The sequence below is a fragment of the Rhinolophus ferrumequinum genome, chromosome 15 (assembly GCF_004115265.2).
Source record: "Rhinolophus ferrumequinum isolate MPI-CBG mRhiFer1 chromosome 15, mRhiFer1_v1.p, whole genome shotgun sequence".
Classification (NCBI taxonomy): domain Eukaryota; kingdom Metazoa; phylum Chordata; class Mammalia; order Chiroptera; family Rhinolophidae; genus Rhinolophus; species Rhinolophus ferrumequinum.
Window position 1 is genome coordinate 7,318,297 of NC_046298.1, and position 26,407 is coordinate 7,344,703.

The 26,407-nt window shown below is 37.1% G+C and overlaps 1 protein-coding gene across 1 annotated transcript in view; it reads right to left on the reverse strand.

The window, feature by feature from the left end:
• RPGRIP1L (RPGRIP1 like) overlaps nucleotides 1-26,407 on the reverse strand; it is an 88,714-nt gene that overhangs the window by 27,041 nt on the left and 35,266 nt on the right. Inside the window, exons 11-22 of the mRNA XM_033128805.1 lie at nucleotides 25,339-25,445; nucleotides 25,056-25,106; nucleotides 24,195-24,374; nucleotides 23,528-23,645; nucleotides 19,640-20,092; nucleotides 16,692-16,843; nucleotides 13,636-14,014; nucleotides 9,634-9,824; nucleotides 9,422-9,505; nucleotides 6,610-6,711; nucleotides 6,003-6,165; nucleotides 4,928-5,001 (exon numbers count right to left, since the gene is read on the reverse strand). Coding sequence (XP_032984696.1) covers nucleotides 4,928-5,001; nucleotides 6,003-6,165; nucleotides 6,610-6,711; nucleotides 9,422-9,505; nucleotides 9,634-9,824; nucleotides 13,636-14,014; nucleotides 16,692-16,843; nucleotides 19,640-20,092; nucleotides 23,528-23,645; nucleotides 24,195-24,374; nucleotides 25,056-25,106; nucleotides 25,339-25,445 — 2,054 coding nt within the window. The remainder of the gene's footprint in view (nucleotides 1-4,927; nucleotides 5,002-6,002; nucleotides 6,166-6,609; nucleotides 6,712-9,421; nucleotides 9,506-9,633; nucleotides 9,825-13,635; nucleotides 14,015-16,691; nucleotides 16,844-19,639; nucleotides 20,093-23,527; nucleotides 23,646-24,194; nucleotides 24,375-25,055; nucleotides 25,107-25,338; nucleotides 25,446-26,407) is intronic.

Here is a 26,407-nt window from a genome sequence, read left to right on the forward strand (position 1 = left end):
AATCCTCATTAGCTGCTCACTGTCTATCTATCTCAGGATAGACGTCAGCCGCCTCAGTGCAGAGGGCTCAATGCTCTGGACATGGCCAGCTTTCCAGAATATTTTTCTGGGGTTCCCCATGTGGGCCGTAGGCTTAAGCCCAGCCACGTTCCACATTCTCTCGAATTCTCATGCTTTTCTTCCTTTGGCCTCAAATGATCCCTCCTCGGCTTTCACTAACTCCTAATCATCTCCAGCACTTGGTCCCAGCTCCAGGGACTCTAGGAAGTCATCCCTGAGGAGCGTCCCTCCTGCTGAGTCAGGCACCCCCCACCCCCCAGTGCTCCCCCAGCACCCTGTACTTTCCACTCTCTGTTGACGACCATGCGTTGTCATTGTTTCCCCTACAGACTGTGAATTCTTTCAGGCCAGGGAGCGCTTCTTTTACAACACACAGTAGAGGCTAATGAATGAAGAACAGTTGTGAGAATTAAAGGAGAAATTACCTAAGATGTGCTTAGCACATAGTAGCCATTCAATAACACCTTCCTTCTGGTGAAAGCTGTGTATCGCTGTCCTGAGATTTCTACCTGAAGCAGTGCTTAAGGAGGAGACAAAAGAAGAAACTCCTGAGCGGCCAATATTTTTAAGCTTATGAAAGGTTTACGCCTCGACCAAATGCCTCAATCGAAGCTGACATCGTCAACAATGGCACCATTCGACACCCGTGCCGCCTGCTCCGCCGCAGTGGGAAGGGCACAGCGTGGCTTCTGCAGAGCTCCTGCCAGCCGTACAGTGACCTGAGTCTAATATGTGGGCACATGACACACACCCAAACCCAAGGGTATTCTACAATAGAAGTGGTCCGTAGCTTTACTACATGTCCATGTTATGAAGACCAACACAGAGGACGGCTGACAAACCAGTGTGGATTAAGAGACGTGAAAACTAAATGCAAAGTGTGATCTGGACTGGAGCCTGGACCAGATCAAGAAAATGCTGGAAAGAATACCACTGGGACCAGTGAAAAATTCTAATGAGAACTGTAGATTAGATACTAGTCTTACATTATTATTCTGAAGTATTTAGGGGTAAAAGGGCATGATTCACGCAACTCTCGAATGAGTCATTACAACTATGTAAGAATGTGTGTATATAAATACATACATATGTGCACATATACACATATATGGGAGAGAGAAGAGAAATGATAACAAAAAAGTGTAGCAAAATGTTAACAACTGGTGATCATGGCTGAAGAGCATGCAGTTCTTTGTCCCACTTTCGCAATCTTAAAGAAGAAAGTTCCAGGACTCATTAAACGATTTGCTAAAGCAGCACACAGAAACAGTTACAATCACTAGAAAATGCTGTATTTCATATTTCACCATGATGATGATCTCTTGAGTTCTGTTCCTATGTTTGCTGATATTATTTTACTATATTTGGTATATAATTTAACAAAATGAATTTCACCTATTAACATAAGATACTGGGCAGTACCTTCTATTAAAAGTAGAATTTTTAAAAGCACCTGGGAGCTGGTTAGTGGCGACTGAGGCTTCAGGTATTGCTTAGAGCAGTTGCTTGCTTTAAATGACGTTCACACATTTGAGATGTCGTCTAAAACCATTATATGAAATCACATTTTGGAATGGGAGCAAAGGCTGTATTAAGCCTTAGCAAAGTAACACAAATGACTGTCCCAGAAGTAATAAGAAAAAAAACCCAGCTTATGCTAAAGGAAAAAGATATGTGTACATTAGAATTAGCTGACCATTTTAGAGGAACAGTTCTTTCTCTCACTGAAGTTCTTTGTTAAACCGAAGTGCTTTATTCTACCTTCGCCACGGGCAACGCACCATCCCCTGGAGACACAGTTGCTGGTACCCACCCCTTCTTGCTGCAGGTGTCACATGGGCTTCCCGACCTCAGCACACTGGTGTTTGGGGCCAGAGAGCTCTTGGCTGTGGGCTCTGTGCATTGTAGCATGTTTAGCAGTAACCCTATGATGCCAGTAGCAGTCCCTCCCAGGATGACAACCAAAGATGTCTCCAGACGTTGCCAAATGTCCCTTGGGGGACAAAATCGCCTCTAGCTGAGAAGCACCGTCTAAGGTGGTATAATTAGATAACATTTTCCAATACTTTGCAAGTTACTTTTAGATGATGAACACAATGTTTACAAAGTTAAATGAACTACTGCATTATCTCTCTAGTATCCACAGGATAAAAATCCGAAACATTTAGCCTTCTGCACTGTACCTGAGGCCCTGTATCCCTCTACACAGAAAGGCTGCTCTACTTAGTGTATTCTTGACTTTTGAAACACGAAACGTACATCCCTGCCTGGAAGTGCCCACAACTGTCTCCCTGCTGCCATATATCCCCATCTTGGAGATGTCACAGTTAGGACAGGACACTCCTTTTTCCTGTGTGACTGGCCACACTGAATGAATCCAGGGTGCACAACTGATAAAAATGGATGCAATCTGAGGCTAGACATGGCCAACCAGATCTCTCTCCTTGGGGCTGGGAATTTTTGTGTAGCTACCTTTGGGCAACAAGCAAGTGAGACAGCGAGTCAGCTCAAGCTGAGAGAAAGCAGAGATGCAGCGCCCAAGAAAGGGAAGGGGGGCGGGTGGGCCCGCTCAGGGGCACATCCTCTGCAAAGTCTACTGAAAAATCACTCCAAATTCCTCCCTCCTTTGAACTTCCTTAATTAGTGGCATGATTGTGAGCAAGTCACTTCATCTCTCAAGATCTCAGTTTGCTCCTTTGGAAAATGATGAAGGGCTAGAAAACAGCTAATTCTTCTTCAGCTCCAATATCTGAGTCCGATATTATTCTTGGTAGTGTGTCCCGACAACTGTTTTATGCTGTGATTTAACTGCTGAATTCCTATTGAACTTCTCACGAACATGCCTTCCCAGGTAACGGGGGTGCTCCGTGGGGGCAGAGCAGGGCCAGAGCACTGCACTGAGCTCCTCACATGGGGAGGAGCACATGGGGAGTCGCAGGGAATCACTGGTTTACAACAGGAGGAAGGAGTGCTGCTTGGAGACTGACTGACTGAGTATATCCCTTTGTACCTGGACCGATTCAACATCTCATTTCTCATATTTTCAATGTCAAAAGGTTAAACCACACAAGCATACAAAAATCCTGATGAGGCAGGCCAAGTCCTGCAGAAAACTCCTTACTGCAACGTGAGAAATGTCTGAAGCAAACAGGCAGGCTTACTGTTCTTGACGCAATGAAGGGAGGACTCTTAATAAAGTGATGTGTGCACTTGATGGGGCCACAAGGGGCCCCGACATTTGGTCAAACATTATTCTGGGGTGTCTGGGAGCGTGTGTCTGGATGAGATGAACATCTGACTCAGTAGGCTGAGGAAAGCAGACTGCCCTCCCCAATGTGGGTGGGCATCTAATCAACGGAAGGCCTGAGTAGAACAACGGGTGGGTAAGAGGAAACTCCTCCTGTCTGACTGCCTTCAGCTGGGACTATGGTCATTTCCTGCCTTTGGACTTGAACTGAAACACTGACTCTTCTTAAATTTCTAGCCTGCCTGCTTTCGGAACGGAACCACACCACTGACTCTCCAGTTGGCCAACTGCAGATGTTGGGACCTTTCAGTCTTCATCATCACGTGAGTCAATCCCTTCTAATAAATCTCTTTCTACATTTATACATCCTCTGTTTTGTTTTTTCTGAAATCCCTGACTAATACAAGTGACTATAAAGCTAAATCCCACACACGGAGCCCATTTTCCAATTGATTCCCATTATCACAATTTTCTAATTGAAGGTAGAGGATTTCTATTCATTGGTTTGATAAATAATTGAACAATTTCAGACTTGATAAAGCAAAATAAAATTAAATTGAACTAAATGCTATAATTAAAAGTCTTCAGGGAACCATATACAAAATTCTTTCCCTTTCCCTGATGTATCAATTTTGAACAATAAAGATTCCACATATCAGGATGTTATAGGTTAAATGATGTTATTATAATTAATAATTATGTAGTAAGAAAACTATAACTTTTCACAGATGAACTGTTCTGTCTGCATTTATCAATCATTTCTATTTATCAGTCACAGAAACAAAGACTTTCTCTATGGAGACATCTGTGATAACTGAAATATTCTGTTCTATGCATTTGATCTGCACAGATTACGCTAAAAGTTTTAAGAGTTGAAAGAAGTATTGCAATTCTTACCAATACAGTAGAGATTCTAAAAACAGGAGTACAATTAATCATTTTAGGAAAATTAACTTAGATGAATAGAAAAGCTAGAACTTTTTACTTTACTTTATAAAACCTTTTTTATACCTGCTCTAGTAAGTGGTATACTTCCCATATAAATTAAAGTATAATTTTCTTTTCAAAATTTCAATTGATATACTACTTCTCAGCAATGTGCTACAAAACAAGCAAAATATACTTACATGTGATTAATTACTGTCTAAGAAGGTTTAATTTTTTTTTAGCAGAAATGAAGTAACTAGCAGTTTATTGGTAGACATATTTAGATATGAAGGGTCTATTAATTCACATTTGCACATTATTATAATTTTAAATGTCATCTCACATTTTGAATTCTTTAAAGTTCAGATTTGATTTAACACATCCTTGTACAATGGTTCTGAAAAGAAGTCAGGGACGTCAACTGGTTTAAGCAAGTACCTATTGAAGCTACTGAATGTTAGGTACTCTTAACACGCAAGCAAAACTACTGTTTACATGTTATAGCCCATTATATAATGAAACTGTAAAAAAAAGTTTCTGATTCTAGATGATTGCTTGAATAAGATTATGATAAAATATTAATTCTTTTTCGGAAATATTTTTGCCTTAAGATGTTCATATACGAAACTGATATACTATGAATGAAAAGCAACTTTATTTCAGAACATTTCTAGTTGGTGCCAAGTTACTTACCTGCTTGATATTCTTGGAGGTAGGACCTGGGACAATACACTCATCACTGTCAGAAGCTGATCTGTCTTCTTCATCTGTCAAAACATCAAAATTTTAGTGGTGTAAATCTGTTAAACTCGTTATATTTGTAGCTTGTAAAGAGGAGAGAAATAAGCTTACATTGTAAGGAAAACCTCAAAAGAACAATATGATGATCAGGTCTGAACCTTTTCAGCAGCAGAGATATTTACATTTACGTTACATTTTAGAAAGGAGAAAAAAATGACAGAAAATTCCAAGTTTAGTTTTAGTAGAAACAAAGGAAATGAAAATACAGCTTGTTCTAGTATGAACTTAAAAAAATAATTTTAAAAGAAGACAGGGTAATAGATACTTTCTTACAGCTTAACCAGTAATAGTGTGTAAGAGTCAAGTTATTATTATTTAAAAACATTTTTAAAAGTTTTACAGCTTTATTGTGTTAAAATGGACATACAATAAACTGCACACATTTAAAGTGCAAAATTTGATAATTTGACACATACATTAATTCCATGAAATCATCACACAATGAAGACTGTGAACATAGCCATCAGCCCCAAAAGTTTCCTTAGGTCTTTTTGTAATCTCTTCACTTCTTCATCTCTCTTCCCATTTGTCCTTCCCAGGCAACAACTTAAATGCTGGTTGTCACTACAGATTAGTTGCCTTCTCTAGATATTTACATAAATTAAATAATGTCATAAGTTGTCTTTTTTGTCTGAGTTCTTAGTTTTACTTTTTAAAAAGTCCTCTAGAATACTCCAGATGATAGTATGGAACCAAAAGAGAGTATAAAGCCATTTAAAATATAATATGGAGATATGGTCAGCAAAGCCACTGGCATTCTATTGTGGCTCCAAGTGGAAATAAGCAGATTTGCCACAATTCCACCGGATCACAGCTGACGGGACTGAACCACGTTCATCATTTCTGTCGAGAAATAGGTGTCATGAAGTAGATCCACTTAAATGAAGATGATCCAAAGGGCATACTTTAACAGATTAAACAAAGCTAAGAGTTAAATACATAATGTCAATTTAAAAAAGAAAGTCACCTTCTGGCTCCAATTCCTCAGTTATTTCTGTTTCATATTCAGAAGAACTCAAACTTCGTTCTGCAAGCTGACCCACGGATAGTAAAGACACATCATCATCTTTTCCTTGTTGCATTTTCTCAGTATTGTCTTTTACCTTATCTACACAGCTTTCTTGAGAATCCTGAAGAAACAAAAGCACACTAATATATTTATCACCGATTAGATCACACTTACAGCATTTTTGCTGAAGCACTTGAATAATAAAGTGTGTAATCCTGAGACTTAAATATATAGATATGCAATATACATGATTCATTAGAAAATAATCACTTAAATTGTACAAATGAAAATATTCAGCTAAATGAAAATTAATTATAAATTAAAAAGGAACAATACATTAATCTCAAAATAAATTTTACATTAATTCACATATCTATTTGATATTATGCTAATACCAGCATAATTATACCTGTTACACTTGTCATATTTTTGACCTTTCTATTCCAAGGACGTCACATGCAAAAATAAGATCAATGCTATGATTTCCTGATCCATGTCAAGACAAAGACAAAGTCTTTAAGAAACAAATGAAACTTTTCAAAATAATTTTGATATAAATACATACCTCGTGAATATGTGAAACAGTTGGCACATTAGTATCTACTTCTGGTGTATGTTCCACTTCTGGTGAAATTTCCTTTCTACTTTCAGGAGGAGCAGAAGTCTCCTTATAGTAATGTAAAAACATGTATGTAGGTTATTTTGTATTATTACTAAATCCCAAATCATTCTGACACACACACACACATACATACACACACTCACACACACACACACCACACACACACACTAATATAAATTAGGAGCAAATATATTAGCTATTCACATGACAATGAAATTGCATTCAGTAAAATTATTGATATTCTTCAAGGCATATATATATATACATATATATATGCAATTTAAGAACTGCAAATGTATTTCATTGAAGCATTGTTTATAATCTCAAAAAAGGGAGAACTATGCAAATGTCCAACAATAGGGTATTAGTTAAATCAAATATGGCGCGTCTAAATACCTGAGGTTAATGTAACGATGAGAAACCTAATAATGTCCATATGCACTTACTGACACTGAAGAGTTTACAATACAGTGTTAAGTAAAAAAGCTAGTTATAGAACAATACATATAGTTGTATACTGTTTTGTTAAAAAACAAAAACACTCAAACAAACATATATGTGTGTACATTCACACGAGAAAAAGTATGGAAAGAAATTAACCAAAATTCTATCTCTGTATCTAGATTTGGGGGAATTTAGTTTTACTGTTTTTAATTTTTTGCTTATTTTTATTTTCTAATATTTCTAGAATAACTATAAATTATAAATTGTGTTTAATTATTCACGTAATTCAACAATTGCATATGCTAGAATAGGTATATGCTTTCTATGATCAACATTATCTTTTTTACTGTATCAAACATCAATTTATATCAACCATTATTCCATGGTTCATAATCTGATGTTTATTGTTAAACTATAGTTTATCATTTTTGCTATTTTAGAAGTTAACATGCCCAATATAGAAAATGTGAAAGATGAACAAGAAAAGATAAAATAAATTAACAGAAATCCACATTCCCAAAACCCAATGATAATATCTGTTAATAACTAGTTAGATTTCTATTCCTTTATAATTAATTTTTAATGCAAATAAAAATAGTTTTTGGTTACACAGTGATAATTATATTGTAAATACAATATATATTGTAAATACAATAATTATATTGTAAATACAATACATACAATGCAACAATATATTTGTTGCATAAAAAACATTGTAACAAAATTTTCTGATATGAAACTTTGGGTAAATATCATTTTTAATGACAATATAAAATATTACATTGAGAGGATATATCATGATTTAATGAACCACTTTACAAGTGTTGGACATTTAACTGGTTCATGATTTTTTGCTACTGTGGTTAATGTTGTAACAAACATTTCCATGGATGTCTTTTTTATATTCATGATCATTTTACTTAGGAATCGGGCTACCTATGGTCAAATCCCAGATCTAATACTTTGATCTTGAGCAAGTTATTTAACCTGTGTAGACACTACTTTCCTGATCTTTAAATGGGAATAATTCTAGTATAAACAACATTAGAGTTGTTGTAAGGATTAACTGAGGTCAATGGATATGAAGCACTTAGTTCAGTGCCTGACACATAATGAGCGCTTGATAATGCTAGCTGTAAAACATTGCCTGAATATCAATTGTTGAATTCATTTATTGAGAACATATATATTAAATGCTCTGTATATATCAGGTATTATTTTAAGCCCTGGGGAGAAAGAATATTTTGATCTGGGTGGTGGTTACATGGGCCTGTAAATATGTAAAATTTCATTGAGCTGTTGTGTGTTTAAGACTTGTACCCTTTACTACAGAGAACTTTTTTTTACAAAGAAAGACGTTTTTAAAAAAATCGATGAGAGCGGATGGTGACTTGAGTGGTACAGTAGATACAGGATATATTTTGAAAGTACAGCTCACAGGTTTTGTGGATAAACTGGATGTAGGATGTGAGAAAAGAAGGCGTCAAAGGGATGCTTCCAAAATTTCATGACTAAGCAACTAGGTGAATGAGTAACTGAGAATGGGGAAAAAATAAAAGAGAAAAATTTTGAAAGAGGCTTGGTGAAATCAGGTTTGGTTTTTGACATGTTAACTTTAGATTCCTATCCAGTATATATGAAATAAGCAGTAAGAAGATAAATATTGGAATTTGGCAGTGAGATCAAGATTGACAATTTTAAGTATGGGAGTGTCAGCATGTACATGCTTTTTAAAGGTAGGGGACTGGATAAGATCTCTTAACGTAGATGTAGATTGAGAAGAGATGTCTCAGTCTGAAGTTTCACTGTTGAGGCACTTCAACATTTAGAGATATGGTCCAGGAGAATGAGAGAATAACTGGTAAAGTTGGAGACAAATGAAGAAGGCATGGAATCCCAGAGGCCAAGAGAAGAGGGAGCAAGTATTCCATTATGTTCAGTGTTACTGGGGGATTAAGATGGGGACTGAGGTTTGACTACTGGATGTGGCGAAGACAAAATCTGACCAGCGTGAGTTTCAAGAAACACTATGAGGAAATGGAGACAAAATTAAAACCATTTTTGAATGGTTTTTGTTTGTTTGGGTTTTATTTGTTGTGGGTTTTGTTTGTTTGTTTGATTTCTTTGGTAAATGGGGAGCAGAAGATTGGGGCAATAACTGGCGAGAAATATGGGGCCCAAGGAAGATTTAGATTAAAAGGTAAGGACAACTAATACTGACACACAATGCCAAATTACTACACCTGTATCATTTATTTACAATATTTGTTATGGGAAAAAAAAATCAGTAATTTGAGTGTTTACTACTTACAGAACTCTGATGTGGTGCGATATCCACAAAAGACACCTTCTTATCTACAGGTGTTAGACGTTGCCTTGGTTTAGGTGTTGGTGCCTAAGATAAACCAATATGTCAAACTGAGTATTATGAACATACATTTTAGATAAAGCTTCAGCTATTTATTTTTCTTTTTGTGGCTATTTCCTAGGTTTTATAGGAAATTCAAAGTAACTGTCACTCACGACAACTAACGTGCTAACAGAGGATGCTTGAGGTACTCTTTGCACAACTTCTGACTCTTCTTTGTGCAGGAAATTTCCTAAGTCTTCAGTTGTTATGGATCCACTTGGCGGAAGGTAAGCAAATTTCCACTTCAGTGTAACATGAATGGTTCCCGCAGGATGCTTTTCATGGTTTCTTAACTTAAATATTCCTGTCAAATCACAAAAACGACTTTAATTAATGCTAGAGTGAAGTTTTATTACCATAATAATTAAAGAAGAACAAAGAGAACTACCTACAACTTAAAAAGTAATTTTGGGTTTTACCTACAACCTAAATGACTTAAGAGAATAAAATAAAGACAAAAGGGTCTGTGATAGGTTGATCTCTAAAGCAGACTGCTTTCAGAAGTTAAGGCCTCAAAGATAATACTGATTCAAAGATGAGAAAATTAACTTATAAATATTTTAATTCACTGAAATTAAATTCTGAGATTATTCAAAATTCTTAGCCATCCTCTAAGATATCATCTGGGTTATACCTCAAATATCAACCTTCATTTTGATTTGAGTATTCTTGCAAGACTTGTCTTTATAGAAAAATATATTAAAATTCAAAGTTTCAAATAATTTCTATATCTAAAGGAGTCTTTGTATTACTATATAATTCTATTATAATTTTAAATATTTTATTGGGATTTGTTAAATTACTCCAAATTAATAGTAGCATAGCAAAAAATGTCCATAAGATAAACCATCCAAACATTTAGCAGTAACAAAAAGTACCATCTACCTATATCTGTAATATTGAGTCACAAATTTTAATTATTGTACTCAATTTTTCAGTATGAAAAATCCCTGACTTGAAAAAAGAAATCTATATTTCAAGGATAATTTTGTTTAGAGGTGTCCTTTACTCGGTCCTCAAGTGAATATGACACGTCTTTTAGTGGCTGCCTGGGAAAGAAAAAAACAAAACAACTCTAAAACAGAAGGATACAGGTGGAATATAGGTAGGTGATAAACTCTTATAGGCACAGGTGAGCATTCCAGAATGGCTGAGTGAAGAGCTCAGTAAATCCTTTCCATAAGGAGCAATGATAAAACTAGACAGAAATGATCAGAAACAATACCCTAGTGAGCTACTTGTCCCTGGCTGACTGTGAGACTCGTCGGCTGCCTGAACTTTGAAGGCATTACCCAAACCATTCACTGAGCCCCAGGCAAAGGGCAGAAGTCTGCCAGCCCAAGGTGTTTAAGCACAACCTCTGACCAATCATTGGCTGACCCAGGCTTAAAATTAAAGCAAGAATAAAACAAGCAGAAACTTAGCAGAGACATCACTGGCTATAGTGAAGGAAAGAGACTATAGAATTAGTCTAGGCAAGCTGCAAAACAAAAACAGCAACAGTAATCACCCTGTAGACTGGGGAAGTTGGAATCCAAAGTTGCTAAAATATAGTATCCTAAATGTCCAATTTTAAGAGGAGGGAGGGAAAGAGAGAGAGAGAGAGAGAGAGAGAGAGAGAGAGAGAGAGAGAGAGAGAGAGAGAGAGAGAGAGAGAAAGAAACAGGAGAGTGTGATGTATACACAGGAAACAAGCCATCAAAAGACATTTTCTGAGGGTGTCCAGATGTTAGACTTAGCAGACAAAGACCTCAGATCAGCTATTATATGTTCAAAGAACTAAAAGAAATCATATTTAAAGAATTAAAGGAAAATGTGATGACAATGACTTCTTAAACAGAGAATATAATAAACAGAAATTACAAAAAGAGAACTCAATAGAAATTCTGGAGTTGAAAAAGTGTAATTACTGAAATGAAAAAATCAATAGAAGGGCTCAATAGAAGATTTGAATTGGCAGAAGGAAGAATCAATGAATTTGAAGATTGATCGGGCCAGCCTGTGGCTCAGGTGGTTGGAGTGCGGTGCTCCTAACACCGAGGTGGCTGGTTTGATTCCCACATGGGCCAATGAGCTGCGCCCTCTACAGCTAAGATTGTGAACAACGGCTCTCCCTGGAGCTGGGCTGCCGTGAACTGCTGAAGGGGAGGTCAGTGTGTGATGCCTTGGGCTACTGTGTGCTGCCAGGAGTGGCCGGTGGCCAGCGTGAGTGTCCAGCAGCTGGTGAGAACTGCTGTGAGCGCTGACCAATGACTGGCTACCGACTGCCTCAGCCGGGAGGGGCGGGATGCAAAGCTCCTAATACCAGCATGGGCCAGGGAGCTGTGTCCTACACAACTAGACTGAGAAACGATGGCTTGAACAGGAGTTGGGGGACTGGTGAGGCTGAAGAAGGGAAAAAAAATAAAATAATTTTTTTTTTTTTTAAAAAAAAGATCGATCAGTTGAGATTTTCCAATTGGAAGAGGAAAAATGAAGAGAAGTGAACAGAGACTCAGAGACCTGTGAGACACCATTAGACATACAAACATATGTGTAATGAGTCCAAGAAGAAGAAAAAAATGGCAGAAAATAATTCCAGAAATAATGGCAAAAAAACTTCCCAAATTTGGTTCATAACAGCATCCTACATATAAAGAAGCTCAACAAATTCCAAGGAGGGTAGCACAAAGGGAACCATACCTAGACACATCAGAGTTGACTTGTCAAAAGCTAAAAAAAAAAAAAAGAAAATCTTGATAACACTACCAAGTATGAAGGAGCCATAATAAGATTAACAGCTGATATCTCATCAAAAATAATGGATGCCACAAGTTAGTTGTCTGATGTACTCAAACTGCTTGAAGGAAAAAATAACTGATGACCAAAAATATTGTATCTAGCAAGACTGTCCTTCAAAAAATTAAAAGCACAATAAAGACATTCCCACAATAATATGGTAATAACTATGTGTAGTCCCACGTGGGTTCTAAACTAATCACGGGGATCACTTCTTAAATATATAAATGTCTAACTACTATGCTGTACACCTGAAATTAATATGACATAATACCGAATTTCAACTGTAATTGAAAAATTAAAAAAGGGGAAAAGGTGAAGGGGAATAAGAGGTCCATTTTTAGGTATAAAACAAGTAAGTCATGGGTATGTATTATACAGCATAGGGAATATAGTCAATAATATTGTGATAGTATAGAATGGTGTCAGATGATTGATTGCTGGGCTTATGGTGACACTTCTTTAGGTATATAAATGTTGAATAATTACTGTGTACCCCTGAAACTAATATACTATTGTATGTTAGCTATATCTTTAATAAAAATCTATAAAAAAAGACATTCCCAGATAACAATGATAGAGAGAATTCATTTCCAGCAGACCTGACTTATAAGACTTATTAAAGGAAGTTCTTGAAGCTGAAAGGAAGTGACATCAGATAGTAACTCAAATCAACACAAAGGAATAGAGACCAATAAAGGTAATTACATAGTAATTATAAAAGATAGCATAAATATATTTTTCCCAATTTCTTCTCTTAACTGATTTAAAAGACAATTGCATAAAACAGTAATTGCAAAATTACATTGTTGGACTTATACAAAGACAAAAAATATATGACAGTAACAGCACAAAGGAGTGGGAGGAAATGAAGCTATATTGGAGCAAAGAAGTGACACCAGGCAGTAGAAGATAAAGAATATGAGAAGTGATAAATACATAAGTGAATACAAAAGTCTGTAATTATGTATGTTCTCCCTTCTCTTAATTTCTTTAAAGGACATAAAGTTATATAAATCAATAATTATAACATTATGTTGTCTGGTTCATAACAGATACTACATACATATGTATGACAACAAGCACAAAGGAAGAGGGGATCTTCTGTATTTTAACAGAGTTATTAGTATTAATTTTAAGTATATTATGATAAATTAAGATGCATATGTAATTCCTGCAACAACCACTAAAAAGATAACTTAGAAAATATAACATGGCCCAAAGTTTAAGATTATCTGAGATGGTTAGGAAGAGTAGTTATAAACAGAACATGTCCGTAGCACTAAGGTTAATTTAGGTTTGTTCTGACAATTTCATAGAGGAAGAAATAGGCTTACCTGAGATATACCTGTCATGTGCCAATGAGATCAGAGGCACATTGGCTTTTCCTATGTAAATATTCTCTTGGGTATCACTATCATCAAACACATAAAAACTCAGAGACTCTGACTTAAGGTATCGATCCAAGTCCGTAGTCATTGGCACCGGGAAACACACGTGATCATGAAACTGTGGATCATTGCTACTGGGGATGATGGCTGTATCATGGTCTGCAAAATCAAAAAACTGGTACACGACATATGGGTGTGGCTGCAGGTGGCTCGCTCGGGACGGCAGGCGGTTGCAACATCTCACTGTAACATGAAGTTCGTTTAAGTTGCCATCGGCGCGGTCGGTAGAACTAAGCTGAGTAGTTTTGGATGCTTGCTGACTTAACTGGAAAAACATACATGTTTATATTATAGTAATAATACAATGAAAAGATAAACGTCAGTTGCTAACCTCCAAACAAAATAATTTTGTAAATGGACAAAAATTTTCACTTCATAGTGAATTTCTCAGTAAAAGCCTCTTGATCTTATTCAACACCAATATTCACTGGAACATGTGTGAACAAATGATCCTATGCTATTAGCAATAAACATAGAAGACTGAACATACATTTAGAGATTGCTATTAAAACCAAATAAAACCAAGGAAAAGGGAATCTGATGCTCTTTAATTCTATTTAATAACTAACAAGTAAAGTTAGCAGATGGGTCCAAAGATGAATGTTCTCTAGTTCACAATTTTATTAAGAGCTAATCCTTCGACCATTCCAGCTATGTGATCATAGCCCATTTTTTGGTGAGAGTCCAATAAATTTGATGGCCCCTCCTCCCTCCCTGAGACAGAATCTGGTTATATTTGGGTTGGCGCTCATCCTGAACCAAGCAGATACCTGAGGCCAAGATTAGCCATTATTTCAAAGGCCACCGGTTATAAGAACAAGAGAACAGAATCTGAGATAAACGTTGGAGGGGATAAAAAGCTAGGAATGGGAGGACATTTCAGAAGAGAGAGGAGCATGAGGACGTTATTAGGCAGGGCTGGAAACTGCCCTATGGCCCCTCTGCTCAGGTAGCCAGTGCACAGGTATTTTAGCAAACAACTGCACTGACTGTCAACCCTACCATAGCTGATGTGATCTGGGACAAAGAAACGTTAGTGTTTCAGTGCTTTGTGTATTTAGTATTGGAGAATTCTCTACCTTCCACAAAGGGACCCCTCTTTCGCTGCATTTCTGAATCTGATTGTGCATCTGGGACCTCTGACTCTAGAGAAGTTTACTGGAGAAGGAACAATAGAACCTGTCTTAATCTCCTTAGTGGAGACATCTGGTGGTGTGGAGGCAGGGAATCTAGAAAGGGACTCACAATACTGCTTTCCCAGGGCTAGTGTGCATTTCAGCTATAGAAGGTTGTTGAGTGGAATAATTTACAAAGTACCCCCTCCACTTCTGCCCCGAAGTCTACCCACAAAAGCTGAAATTCTAACAGTAAAAGATCATTCAAGCCAGAAGTCAAGAGTCTAAAAACCTGTAAATACAAAACTAAATAATCTGGTATTTCTATTTCTAATGCCTCTTTCTGTAACAGCGTTTCCCAAAGTGTGTTCTGCACAATTGTAGTCCAGAAAGATGGTCTCTGAGAAAGGGGTGCCATTCTTACTTAAGTTTGGGAATCAATGTTATATTAGTCATGATTCTTTAATTGCAAGTTATAGAAACTAATTCCATCTAGCAAATATAACAGAAAGGGTCTTTAACATAAGGCTATAGGGTTATTTCATGGAATTGTTATAGCAGAAATGTGGTTGGGCCTTAGGAAGGTAGTAGGACTGGAAAACCACCAGAATTCGCTGTTTACCCAGTTTCCATTTTCTCTGGATGTTTGCCCATTATTCTCTCTCCAGACCCATTTTCTTTCCTTTGCTGGTTAACATGGTGGAAGGTGGCTGCTCTATAGCTCCTAATTTTACATGTTCCAGGCATGGAGAGTCTTGCCTTATCTTTATCTTAGGAAGCAGAATCTGATTGGCTCCACTGGCTTCAGGTGGTAGTCCTAATCGTTAGTTACAGTTGGGTGGAGACTGGGTGAGGACAGGGTCATCAGACAGAAGCTTGCCCCAGCGGGCCCAGCCCCTTAGATTGGCAGTGAGGGCAGTTCCAAATGAAAAAAAGATATTTATGACTCGAGCAGACACATTGCAAAACGTTTCTACTATATTCTGTCCCTCTCTTACTCAGCATAACTACATACTTTACGCTTCCTCTTGAGATTCGTATTACACAAGAGAATTCCTAAAATCAAGGGCCCTGTTGAACTTTGCTCAATTCAGTGCTTTCTGCATTCATTGGATCATGGAATTCTTTTGGAAATATGGCCATTAAGACTCCATGAAATATAGTTTGGACAATGCTACCTTGAGTAATTGCAGTGAAAGTCCAGCTCTCAGTAAGAGAATATTTGTTTTGTATTCTTGGCATTTCAGAAAACTAACATGGGGAAACAGTTTGAAAGAAGAATAACAGACAGTCCAATAAAAGCTACTTATTTCCTTAACAGTAGAAAGTATAACGAAAGTCAGTTGATGTGTGATAATTATATTCCAATTCTATTTTTCAAAAGCATCCTGGGTAGTAGCACAAGGATGTCCCTTTGTGGTGGTGAAACAATTCTGTATCTTGACTGTGGTGGTAGTTACACGAATACATACATGTGATAAAACTGCACAGAACTCTTCCTTCTTCTCCTCCTTACCCACACATGTAAAACCTGATAAAATCTGAATCAGGTCTGTGGCTTAGTTAATAGCATTGTACCAATGTCCATTTCCTGGTTTTGATGTTGTACTACAGTTATGTAAGATTTTACAAATGGGAGAAGCTGGATGAAGGATCTCTCTACTATTTTTGTTACTTCCTGCAAGTCTATGAGTTTCAAAATAAAAAAGTTAGAAAAAGCCACTTGATGGTTGTGAAAGAAAATAATTCCAGTTTAAAGCATGACATATAAAGAAATATTATCACATTTCTATGTCATAAAAGGGTCTTAAAAGCAAGCAAGCTTACCCACTGCGTTTGCTCTGGCCCCTTAAAATTTGATGTTATATATCCCAAAGCCTTTGCCCGTTCTCGATAAAGTCGAATTGCTTGGTCCATGGGAACTCTTAATCGGAACCAGTATTCCACTGTGCCAAAATTTGGGATGCCTCTTTTAGTTCCTACAAATCAACACATAATTTGCTGTTAAAACAGTCTCATAAATCAAACTATATACCAGTAAAAAAAAATACATCAATGGTATTACATTAAAACTATACATTTTATGCTGAGTAAAATAATATATGACTTGCACAAATGATGTGTGATTGGCAAATTACAGAGATAAAAGAAAATAAAGTTACTTCTGCAAGTATGAGTTTCACTCGATGTTAAATGTTATTAAAGAACTATGTCAAACTATGTTTGAGATATACCAATTTATACTAGTTCAATCATTCTGAAATATAAAAAAAAATCTAAGCATTGAATCAAATATTTCATAGATTCTATTAAATGCTGCAGTACATTTTTTAAACAAGTTGCACTCAATGTAGTCTGACAGATACAATATGAAACCTCAAAATTACAAATATGACATTCCACATTGTAATTCAACTTTCAAGAAATCTCTGTCACCTTTCCACTCTACTGTGTCACAGGTACAGGGAACAATGCCATAGCTGGGCCACATATATATTGTATGTAGCATCCCCATGGATGACTTGGCCCTACCCACCCTCAGGACTCCTTTCAACTCAGGCATCTCTTCATGTCTCTTCTTCTGTAAAGATTTCCTCTGTGGCTCCTGGGAGACTTAAAAGCTCTCCGATTCCTTCACAGAAAGGAAGTACACATCCTCATTAGGGCAACTGACTGCTTTGATACAACTGTTTACCAGTCTATTTCTCCACCACACTTTAAGTTTCTTGAGGACAAGGGCCATGATTTCCACTGATATATTCCTACCAGAGGGACTAGTACATAATGGATATATAGTAGTATAATTAGTACTTAAACCAAATTAGTGATTCAAACAAAGTAATTGTTGATAGATAATATTCTATACATAAGCTTTCCCAAACATAATATAAAAAATATTACCCCGTTCTCTCCTACTTCATAACTTTCTTCCTCACGAATGGATCACTTTCATCAACATGTAAACATGATTCAAATCCACCATTATTTGAAAACATTGTCCTAAAAGACGACTATTGACACATACACATATTGGCTTCCATATGTATAACATTTTGGGGAAAGAATCTGTAGCCTTTGGTGTGGGAACCTAGGGTCGCTGGGGGACAGGGGTGGAAGGTAGACATTTTATAGTCTAAATGTTTGTGCCTTTTTGACTTTTGAATCGTGAATATATTACCTATGCAGTAAATGACTCAATTGATCAAACAAAAATCCCTCCCCAGAACCGAAGTTGCCCTCCTTCCTCCTTGAAATGGTCTCTTCACTCGGCCTCTAGGATACTGGATACTCTGAGTTTGCCTCCTACCTCATTGGCCATTCCTTAGTTTCCTTTGCTCGCTCTTCCTCTTCTTACTGAATCCTAAATTTTGGAGTTTCCCAAGGCTTAGTCCTTTGCCATCTTCTCTTTTTTATGTACATTCACTCTCTATGTGATTATCTAGGCACAAGACTTAATGTATATTCTATATGCTAATGACTGCCACTTTTATCTCTATGCATGACCTTCAGCTAGTGTATCCAACTGCTGATGTGACATCTCCACTTTGCAGGTCAACCTTAACTTGTTCAAACACAATTCTTGATTTTCTTCTTCAGACTTTTTCCTTTCCCAGGCCTATCTCAATAAGTGGACTCCCCGTTCTGCTAGTTGCTCATGCCAGAAATTCTTGCCTCCTCTATTTCCCTCATTATTCTACATTCAATTGATTAGCTAGTCTTGAAGAAAGAGTTAATCAGACATACACTTATAACCATTTCTTATCACCACTTTCATTACTGTCTTAATCCAAGCCACCATCATATTTTCATAGATTAATGCAATAGCCTGAAAATGGTCCTATTTTCCCTCTTGGTCCATACAGACTATTCTTCCTACAGCACTCAGGGTGATTTTTCTAAAACCTGTGTGTGATCAAGTCACTTCCCTCCTCAGAATCCTTCACTGACTTTCAACACTCAGAGGGGAAAACAGTCAAATCTGAACTCCTCACCATGACTTACAATGGCTCTACAGTGCCATGTAGGATGGTGTGGTCTTTGCCTTTGTTCAAATCTCATCTCTGCTCCAGGACTGGCCTTACTGTTCTTCCCTTAGGCCTTCGTACTTGCTGTTTCCTCTTCTGAAACATTCTTCCCCTGGATCCTGGCGTGAATCTTTATCCAGGTCTTTACCAACGTCACCCCTCGGGAAAGCCCTTATCTGAATTAGCAACCTTCCATCTCTGTCTATAGCCTCTTGCCCTGATTGTTTTTCTTCACATCTCATGATATATATACCAGGGGTGCCAAAAAAATGTATACAAGTGGACACTTCGGCCAACGTTGCTCAAGTTAATAGTTCGCCATAATCGGAACTGTCTGGACACTGATGGGAACCACTTTGAGCACCTCTCGTAATTGCAGAAGTCAAACGTGACTTGTATTCATCTTTTGTGATCGGGATATACTGAGTATTACAATTTGAATCCAGTTTTTTCCTTTCTTAAAATGTGTGTCCACTTTTTGGCCCCCTCTGTATGTGTGTTACGGCCAGTCTTGTCCTCTAGAAGGTAAGCTATATGAAGGCCGGGGCTCTGCCTTATTTACCACTGACCACTGTATTCCCCGTGGCTCGTAAAGGCGATAACAAGATAAGCTCTTAAAAAAATTAGGTCCTGTCCTTGCCCTAAAGGTTACCTAGAACCTGTAAGAGAAGATACTAATGTGGAACACCATGTTAGTATATGAGCCAAATTAGTGATCCAAGCATCCAAAGTTTATAAAATCGCACTTACCAACCAAACTTGCTGTGCAAAATATTCGACCACTTTTTTCGAGAATTTCATGGAATCTCAACTGACATGCTGCAACTGTTTCATAATCTGTGCGGCATGCTTGGTGGACCTCAAGAGTGACAGTATTCTTCTGAATATATTGTAAAAATAAGTCATTCACGTGAACAAGATACTGAGAAGTAAAGTTATATTCTGGGTGAAGACCTCGCACTAGGGGAGTTGTCTGTAGTTCAAAGTCATAGAAAGCATAGGTACAGAAAGTGACAGGCTCCGTATCACCAGATGCCTGTAAAACTTCAGAAGAAAAGGTTACTTTGCTGATATGGATTTCAAATAAGTTTTCGCCTCGTTCTAAGTGAATGGTTTCATCAAATTCATCAACAGAGTCGTCTGGCATGATTTCTGGTTTAAATTTGTACTGTTTGGTGCCATAGGCAATATCCTTTAATTGAGCTGCAAGAGAAGACACACAGTTGAGAGATTTAAAACTACTGACATATGAAGATACAAACTGGCTTCTGAAGTGGTAGGAAGTTTGAGTACTTTTGGTGAATAGTCTCCATCTTAAAGTCTATGAGTATACTGTTTTTCTGTAAAGAATATTGCATTACCCAGAAATCCATCATCTGTTTTGTTATCACTTATTACACAACAAAATTACAACTTAAATTGTAATGCAGGCTATATCAGGGAAGAGGGGAAAAGACAAACCAGGCCTCTGAATGAGCAGCTGAGCTAAATATGTGCATTCCACCTGTTCCTCTATTATCTTCCTTCCTATAACGTCGATTTCTCTTTCCACTGGCTCCTTCCCTTTAGCTTACTAAAATATATACTTTTCTATTTTGGGGGGTGACGGATATGTTTATTATCTTGATTATGGTGATGGTTTCGCTGGTGTATCCATAAGCCAAAACTCACCAAATTGTATACTTTAAAGTGTGTTCATTATACGTCTATAACACTGCTTTAAAAAAAGATAGAGCTTTCTAGATACACATTTCCACCATGGAATATCCAAATTTCTAGAAAGAGTAATGTGTACCTATGTCTCCAAATCATCTAACAGACACTCTTCAACATCCCATGAGCAGTGTCTACCTCACTTTTCCTGTGAAACTACCCTAGAAAAGGTCACCACTAATCAAGGAATTGCCAGATCGAATAGACTTCGGTCCTTGTGGGACTTGACTTGTCTGCTTCATGGGCACTGATGACCGTGTTCTCTTCTCTGAACTTCTGTTCTGCTTTGGCTTCCACGTCAGCATCTGCCCTGCCGCCTCTTCTCCTGCCTCTCTTCTCAGTCTTTAATGGTTTCTTTATCTGCTAGTCTGCAGCGGTTCTGTTTTTATCCTCTTCTTAGTCTATGTAGTCTCATGGGTAGTCTCATCCCCTTTTGTGATTTCTGCTACTATCGATATGCTCACATTTCTATTTTTAATTCAGATTTCTTTTCCGAATTCCAGACCCACCTATCTAATGGCTTGCTGAGCCTTCTATCTAGATATCTCCGGGGCACATCAAACTCAATATATCCAAACCAGAATGTATCATTTTCTTTTCTAGTAATTTCTATGCTTTGCATCTCAAGTGATGGTGTTAGCATTCACCCAGCTGCCTAAGTTGGGTACCAGAGTCATTCTGGTTTCCTCTTTTTCATTTCCTCTCCCCACATCTGTAGGGTCACAGCCAACTCTATTTCCTAAGGCGATCAGATCTGTCCCTGTTGTCTCTGTCTCCTCTGACGCGACCTTACTCACACACCCACTGCTTATTACCTAGATTGTTATGGCACCCAAACTGCTTCCTTCCTTCTTATCTCACTCATTCTTTCCAAGACCTAAAGCATTAACCTCTAAAATGCAGTTCTGGGTGTATTACTCCCCACTTTAAAAAATCCCTTAGTGGTTCTCTAGGTTAGTAAGGTTCAGACTCTTCAGGGTGGCAAACAGGGCCGCCATGATTTGGTTCTTCCTGGCCTGATCGCCAGGCTCTACGCCCTTTACTCAGCCCGAGTTCCCAGGAGATGGATCCACATGCAACTTCACACACGAATAGGCCTGCTTCACACTTGGGTTCTCTTTACCTCTTTTTCATTTCCTCTCCCCACAATGCCTTGTACTGCTTCCTTCTGCTTCATGGGAATTCTGCCATCTTTAAGGACTCCAAACCTACTGTGTGCAGTCTTCCCTGAATCTTCAGGTGTAAACAGGCATTCCTTCCTCAGTAGTTCCTTTGGTATTTCCCTAGCTCTATAGTCTTCATGGAAAACTCTATTTACTTGTTCACATCTTATGAGTTCCTGGAGGGTGGTGCTTTCCCCTCATTTGTATTCTCACTGGTGAACACTTTGCTTAGGATGTTTACGGACTGAGTCACTGGATTTAAGGAACAGATAAAATATACTGGTAAAGACTTAGGAAAACTTGAAAGGAATGAAAATCCCAAACTCTGTGACCTCTGTGTTATTCAGGAAAATTCCATCAAGCAAATTTTTATTGAGTACTATTTGAAATACGAGGTACACACTGCTCTGTGACTTCTGGAAAACCCTGTTCAGTCGAGCAGTGGTTCTCAAAGTGTGGTCTGAGGACCTCTGAGGGTTCCCTAAAATCGTTCTGGAGGTTTGTGAGATTAGAACTATTTAAAAAATAATACTAAGATGTTATTGCCTTTTTCATTATTATTCTCTCACAAGTGTATGATGGAGTTTTCCAGAACCTACATGACATATGATATCACAAAGGATTGAATGCAGAAGCAGATATAAAAACTCAGCTGTTTTCTATTAAGCCAGACACTAAAAAGATTTGCAAAAATGTTACACAATTAAAAAAATTTAAAAAGATTTAAAACACTGTCACTCTTCTCACTTTTTTCCTAGTGTAGAAAATACACCTTTTTAAAAATAAATACCGTAATTTATGTTACCATGTAACAGGTTTATTATTATTATTTTAACATGACAAAATAAATATTTTAAAAATTTCTCACTTTGAATTTTTAAATATCATAAGTATAACCCACATAAACAAAAGGTCTTTGGGATTCTCAGTAATTTTTAAGAGTATAAAATTACTGCTGACATAGGTCACTGAATTAAGCATTGTATGGCAAGGGACGTGAAAGAGAGATAAAGTACTTATCGTTGTAGACATAATACTGTAGTTACAGAGAATATGCGAAACTCCAACAGTGAAGAACACGTATATAATATAATCCCCAAACATGTTCTGAGCACATGAGATAAATCGGTAAGTGCTCAGATGATGTTTTTCAAAAAACATAGTCTTTCACCCCCATCTGAATTGCTTGGAGTTATTTCTAAAGATCCAGAATCATGGCTCCCAGGTCTAGGGCCAGGGCCCAGGAAGCGGCAACTGAAATGAATTCCCCACGTGGTTTTCCTATTTGCTCAAGTCTAAAAACCACTGCCAGGGCATTTCAAGTGGAGGACTAGCTGTGCGTACTGGGAGCCAGCTCCCTGGCGCGGTGTGCACTGAGTTAGGCTCCGAAGCAGGGGAGACAGAGGCACAGGGAGGGGACTGACAAAGAGCCCGCAGACTTGTTGGGCTAAGATACATAGCTTCCTTAGGAGAGAAGTTAGAAATGAGGTGGGACATTTAGTCTGAGATATTTTAGGAAGGACTTTTGAAATCTTGCCTGCAAGCAACACTGAATTCAAAAAGCAGTAGGGAGTGACTACAATTCAGGAGTAGAAAAGAGTCAGATAAAAAAACCACTTTTCTGGTAAATTATTCTTAGAGTTATAAATTAGAAAATAAATAGAGCAAAAAGAAATTGTGAGTGCAGATTTGGATGACATTTTCAACTGTTAGAAAATCCATTCACCTAGTTCGTACGGACAAAGATTTGTGCACACTGTACCTTCCAGCTTCTGGATACGTGCAGCCCTGAGATCAAGAAGATGAACATATTGTTCCACTTTGAGTTCATAATCTTGCTGCAAATTTTCCATCTTCTGGGTCACTGCCTCAACTTCCATCTAAAAAATAAGAGATAACAAACTTCAATACTTATGATTAGTTCCATTTTCATTTTTCACAGCAAGCCTGATTCGAGCATTTTCTAGATCCTGGGGATATCAGGAGCTGTAACCATAGTTTCTCGACCTCAAATAGCTTACAGTTTGGAAAATTATGTTTGGCAATGCTCATAAATCAGAAGTAAAATCAACAAGACTCCGGATTCCTTTTTGTGGAGGTGATTTCCCCGTTTGTTAAAGGCTGTGGTTGTGTATAACAGGATTGTGGCAGGGCTTCAGGATAACTATAGCCATTTGCATAACGTGCTAACACTAGTAAGGGTGATTTCATTGCCACTGTTTGTTCTCTAAAATCAGGGACTTAAAAAATGTATTTGCTTTTAAACTATTTATTTCAAGGATGTAGTGTAAGGCAAAATTCCAGGCATGTGATAACACACGATAATAGATTAGACTCGTACATGATAATACATGATACTGCTTAGAAAAGTAAATCGCTAGTAGAATATTAGAGGAAACTTATTCTCCCAATTTAGCATATTACATTACCTGATAATCTTTATTAATTTTATGTTGCATAATTAGCATGTTTCTTGTCTTTTCAAGTTCTTGCACTGTTTCTGCATGAGTTGCTTGCAGCTCTCTCATGGAACGTTCTAGATCTTTACTGATTTTATTGTCTACTTTCTCTAAAAAGGAAAGGTCTCCATTTTTTTGTGACTTTTGAGCCTAAGACAAAAACATGTTTTATTACTGAAACAAGAGTTTCTAAAATGTAATCACGTGACATGGATATAGCAAGGAAAAATCATTAATTGAAAACAGACATATTTCCATTTTCCATCAGGAATAAAGTAGTCTTAGTATAGAAAATATATTTGGATAGACATTTGGAACAATTATAGAGAAATCAAAAAACAGTTTATTACTTCATGACATAAAAAAGAAATCATGTACATTTATTTCTATTTCTTCATTTGATTAAAATCTACACTGTGATGATCTAAAAAGAAAGAAATGCATTTTCTCATATCTTCTTGTAAATAACAGAATATCCTAGAACTGGAAAATATCTTCTGGTAACACATATAACTCAATATTTTACTTAAAATAATAGCGTGTACCAAGGTTTCTTAGGACAGAAAATAGATTAGTTTTATAAAAAGTAAGGCATGTAAAAGTAAAATGTTTGTTACCATTGGAGAAAGTGTTTCAAACAAGAGTTTTTAAGGTCTATTTTAATGTAATTTTGATATCATCATGAAATATGTATATGCTGTAACTAAATGTCACCTGACCACTTTCCTGAATAATTTATTCTCCAGGGATAAGGGTTACAGATAAGGGTCTTCATTATGCTGAAACAGTTATATGTAGACATGAAATTCATGGTGAAGTTCAGAAAGTTACCTTTATAAGCAGGAGAGCTTCACTCAGTTCATCAGCATTAATATCACTCTCCTGCAAAAGTCAGAGTTAGGTAAAAGCTTATAATGAGATATTAATGGAAAGTACAAGAGACATTCCAACTATGCAGCTTATCCTCATGGAACATAAGCTGTCTGACAACCTGAATTAATAAACTAAGTAATATATTTGTATTCTTTTGCTTGACCGTATAGTGTTTTCTGTATGCATAAAATATTTAGATAAAAAATTTGGAGCTTACTTCCTAAATAAGAAAAGAGTTCACCTGGTTGTAAAACTTCATGCGGTTTTTAAGTTCATCAAGTTGTTGCTTTTGTTCCAGACACTGTAACTGTTGTTCTCTATTTTCTTGCATCAGTTTCTCATTTTGGTCTTAAAAATAAAGTCACCACAATTAGAACGGTAAGAGAATGAGGTATAAGAACACATTTTAAGTGAATGTAATTCCTGCTACACACCAAGCTCGATCAAGTATTGTTCTGGTCTGAGAGGAAGCTGAGCTAGCACCCAGACACAGGCAGCAGGGGAACGAGGAACAAATGAACACTCTCATGTGTCTGCCATATGACTCACTTGCTTATCAAAAACTGAAGACTTAAGTTCATAGTATTAATATAAGGAAATTGTGGCCTCTGGGACTTCAAAGGCACATTCTATCTAAAATACCTAAGAAAATATGTTTCTAAATCTATGATTTTTTACCTTACTTATTAAGGGTCCTGAAAGGCATGCAAAAATTTTTTTTGGTCTTTTAGTTTTTTTGAGTTCCTTAAATTTTCTTTCCCAAACAAGATACTTTCTCTGGTAATAAATCCTCAATTTTAATCATCTACACTTTCAACAAATCTGTTAAGATAGGAGAAATGGATTCTCAACCAGTGCATGGCGGTATCAATAATAATTCATATGTATTCTGTATGAGTTCACGACATTAATTAGTAGGACATGGATTCGGAGCTATCATTAGGGAATGAAGGTAGGTCATGTTTCCCGAGATACTCGTTTGCTATGACTCACAAACAGGGGTATAGGACAGAGCCACAGAAGACAGTAACTCCATAAAGAGACTCATTTTTCACTTCCTGCATGAAGCATGCATTAAACTAAAAAAAAAAAACGGAACTAAAAGCATAGTAGCTAACAAATTTATTCTTTAGTCTCATGTTCTTAAGTGTTCTCTTCAATAGAGTTCACTGTCAGGGTCAAGCCTCCTCCTTTTTGGCTCCCTGGGGACTACCTAAACCATGTCATCCAAAGTGTCTCCATTAATTTCATCCTGCTCTCAAAGATTTATGTTTATCCTAAGTCCTCAGTTCAAGTTGTACATTTTTGTT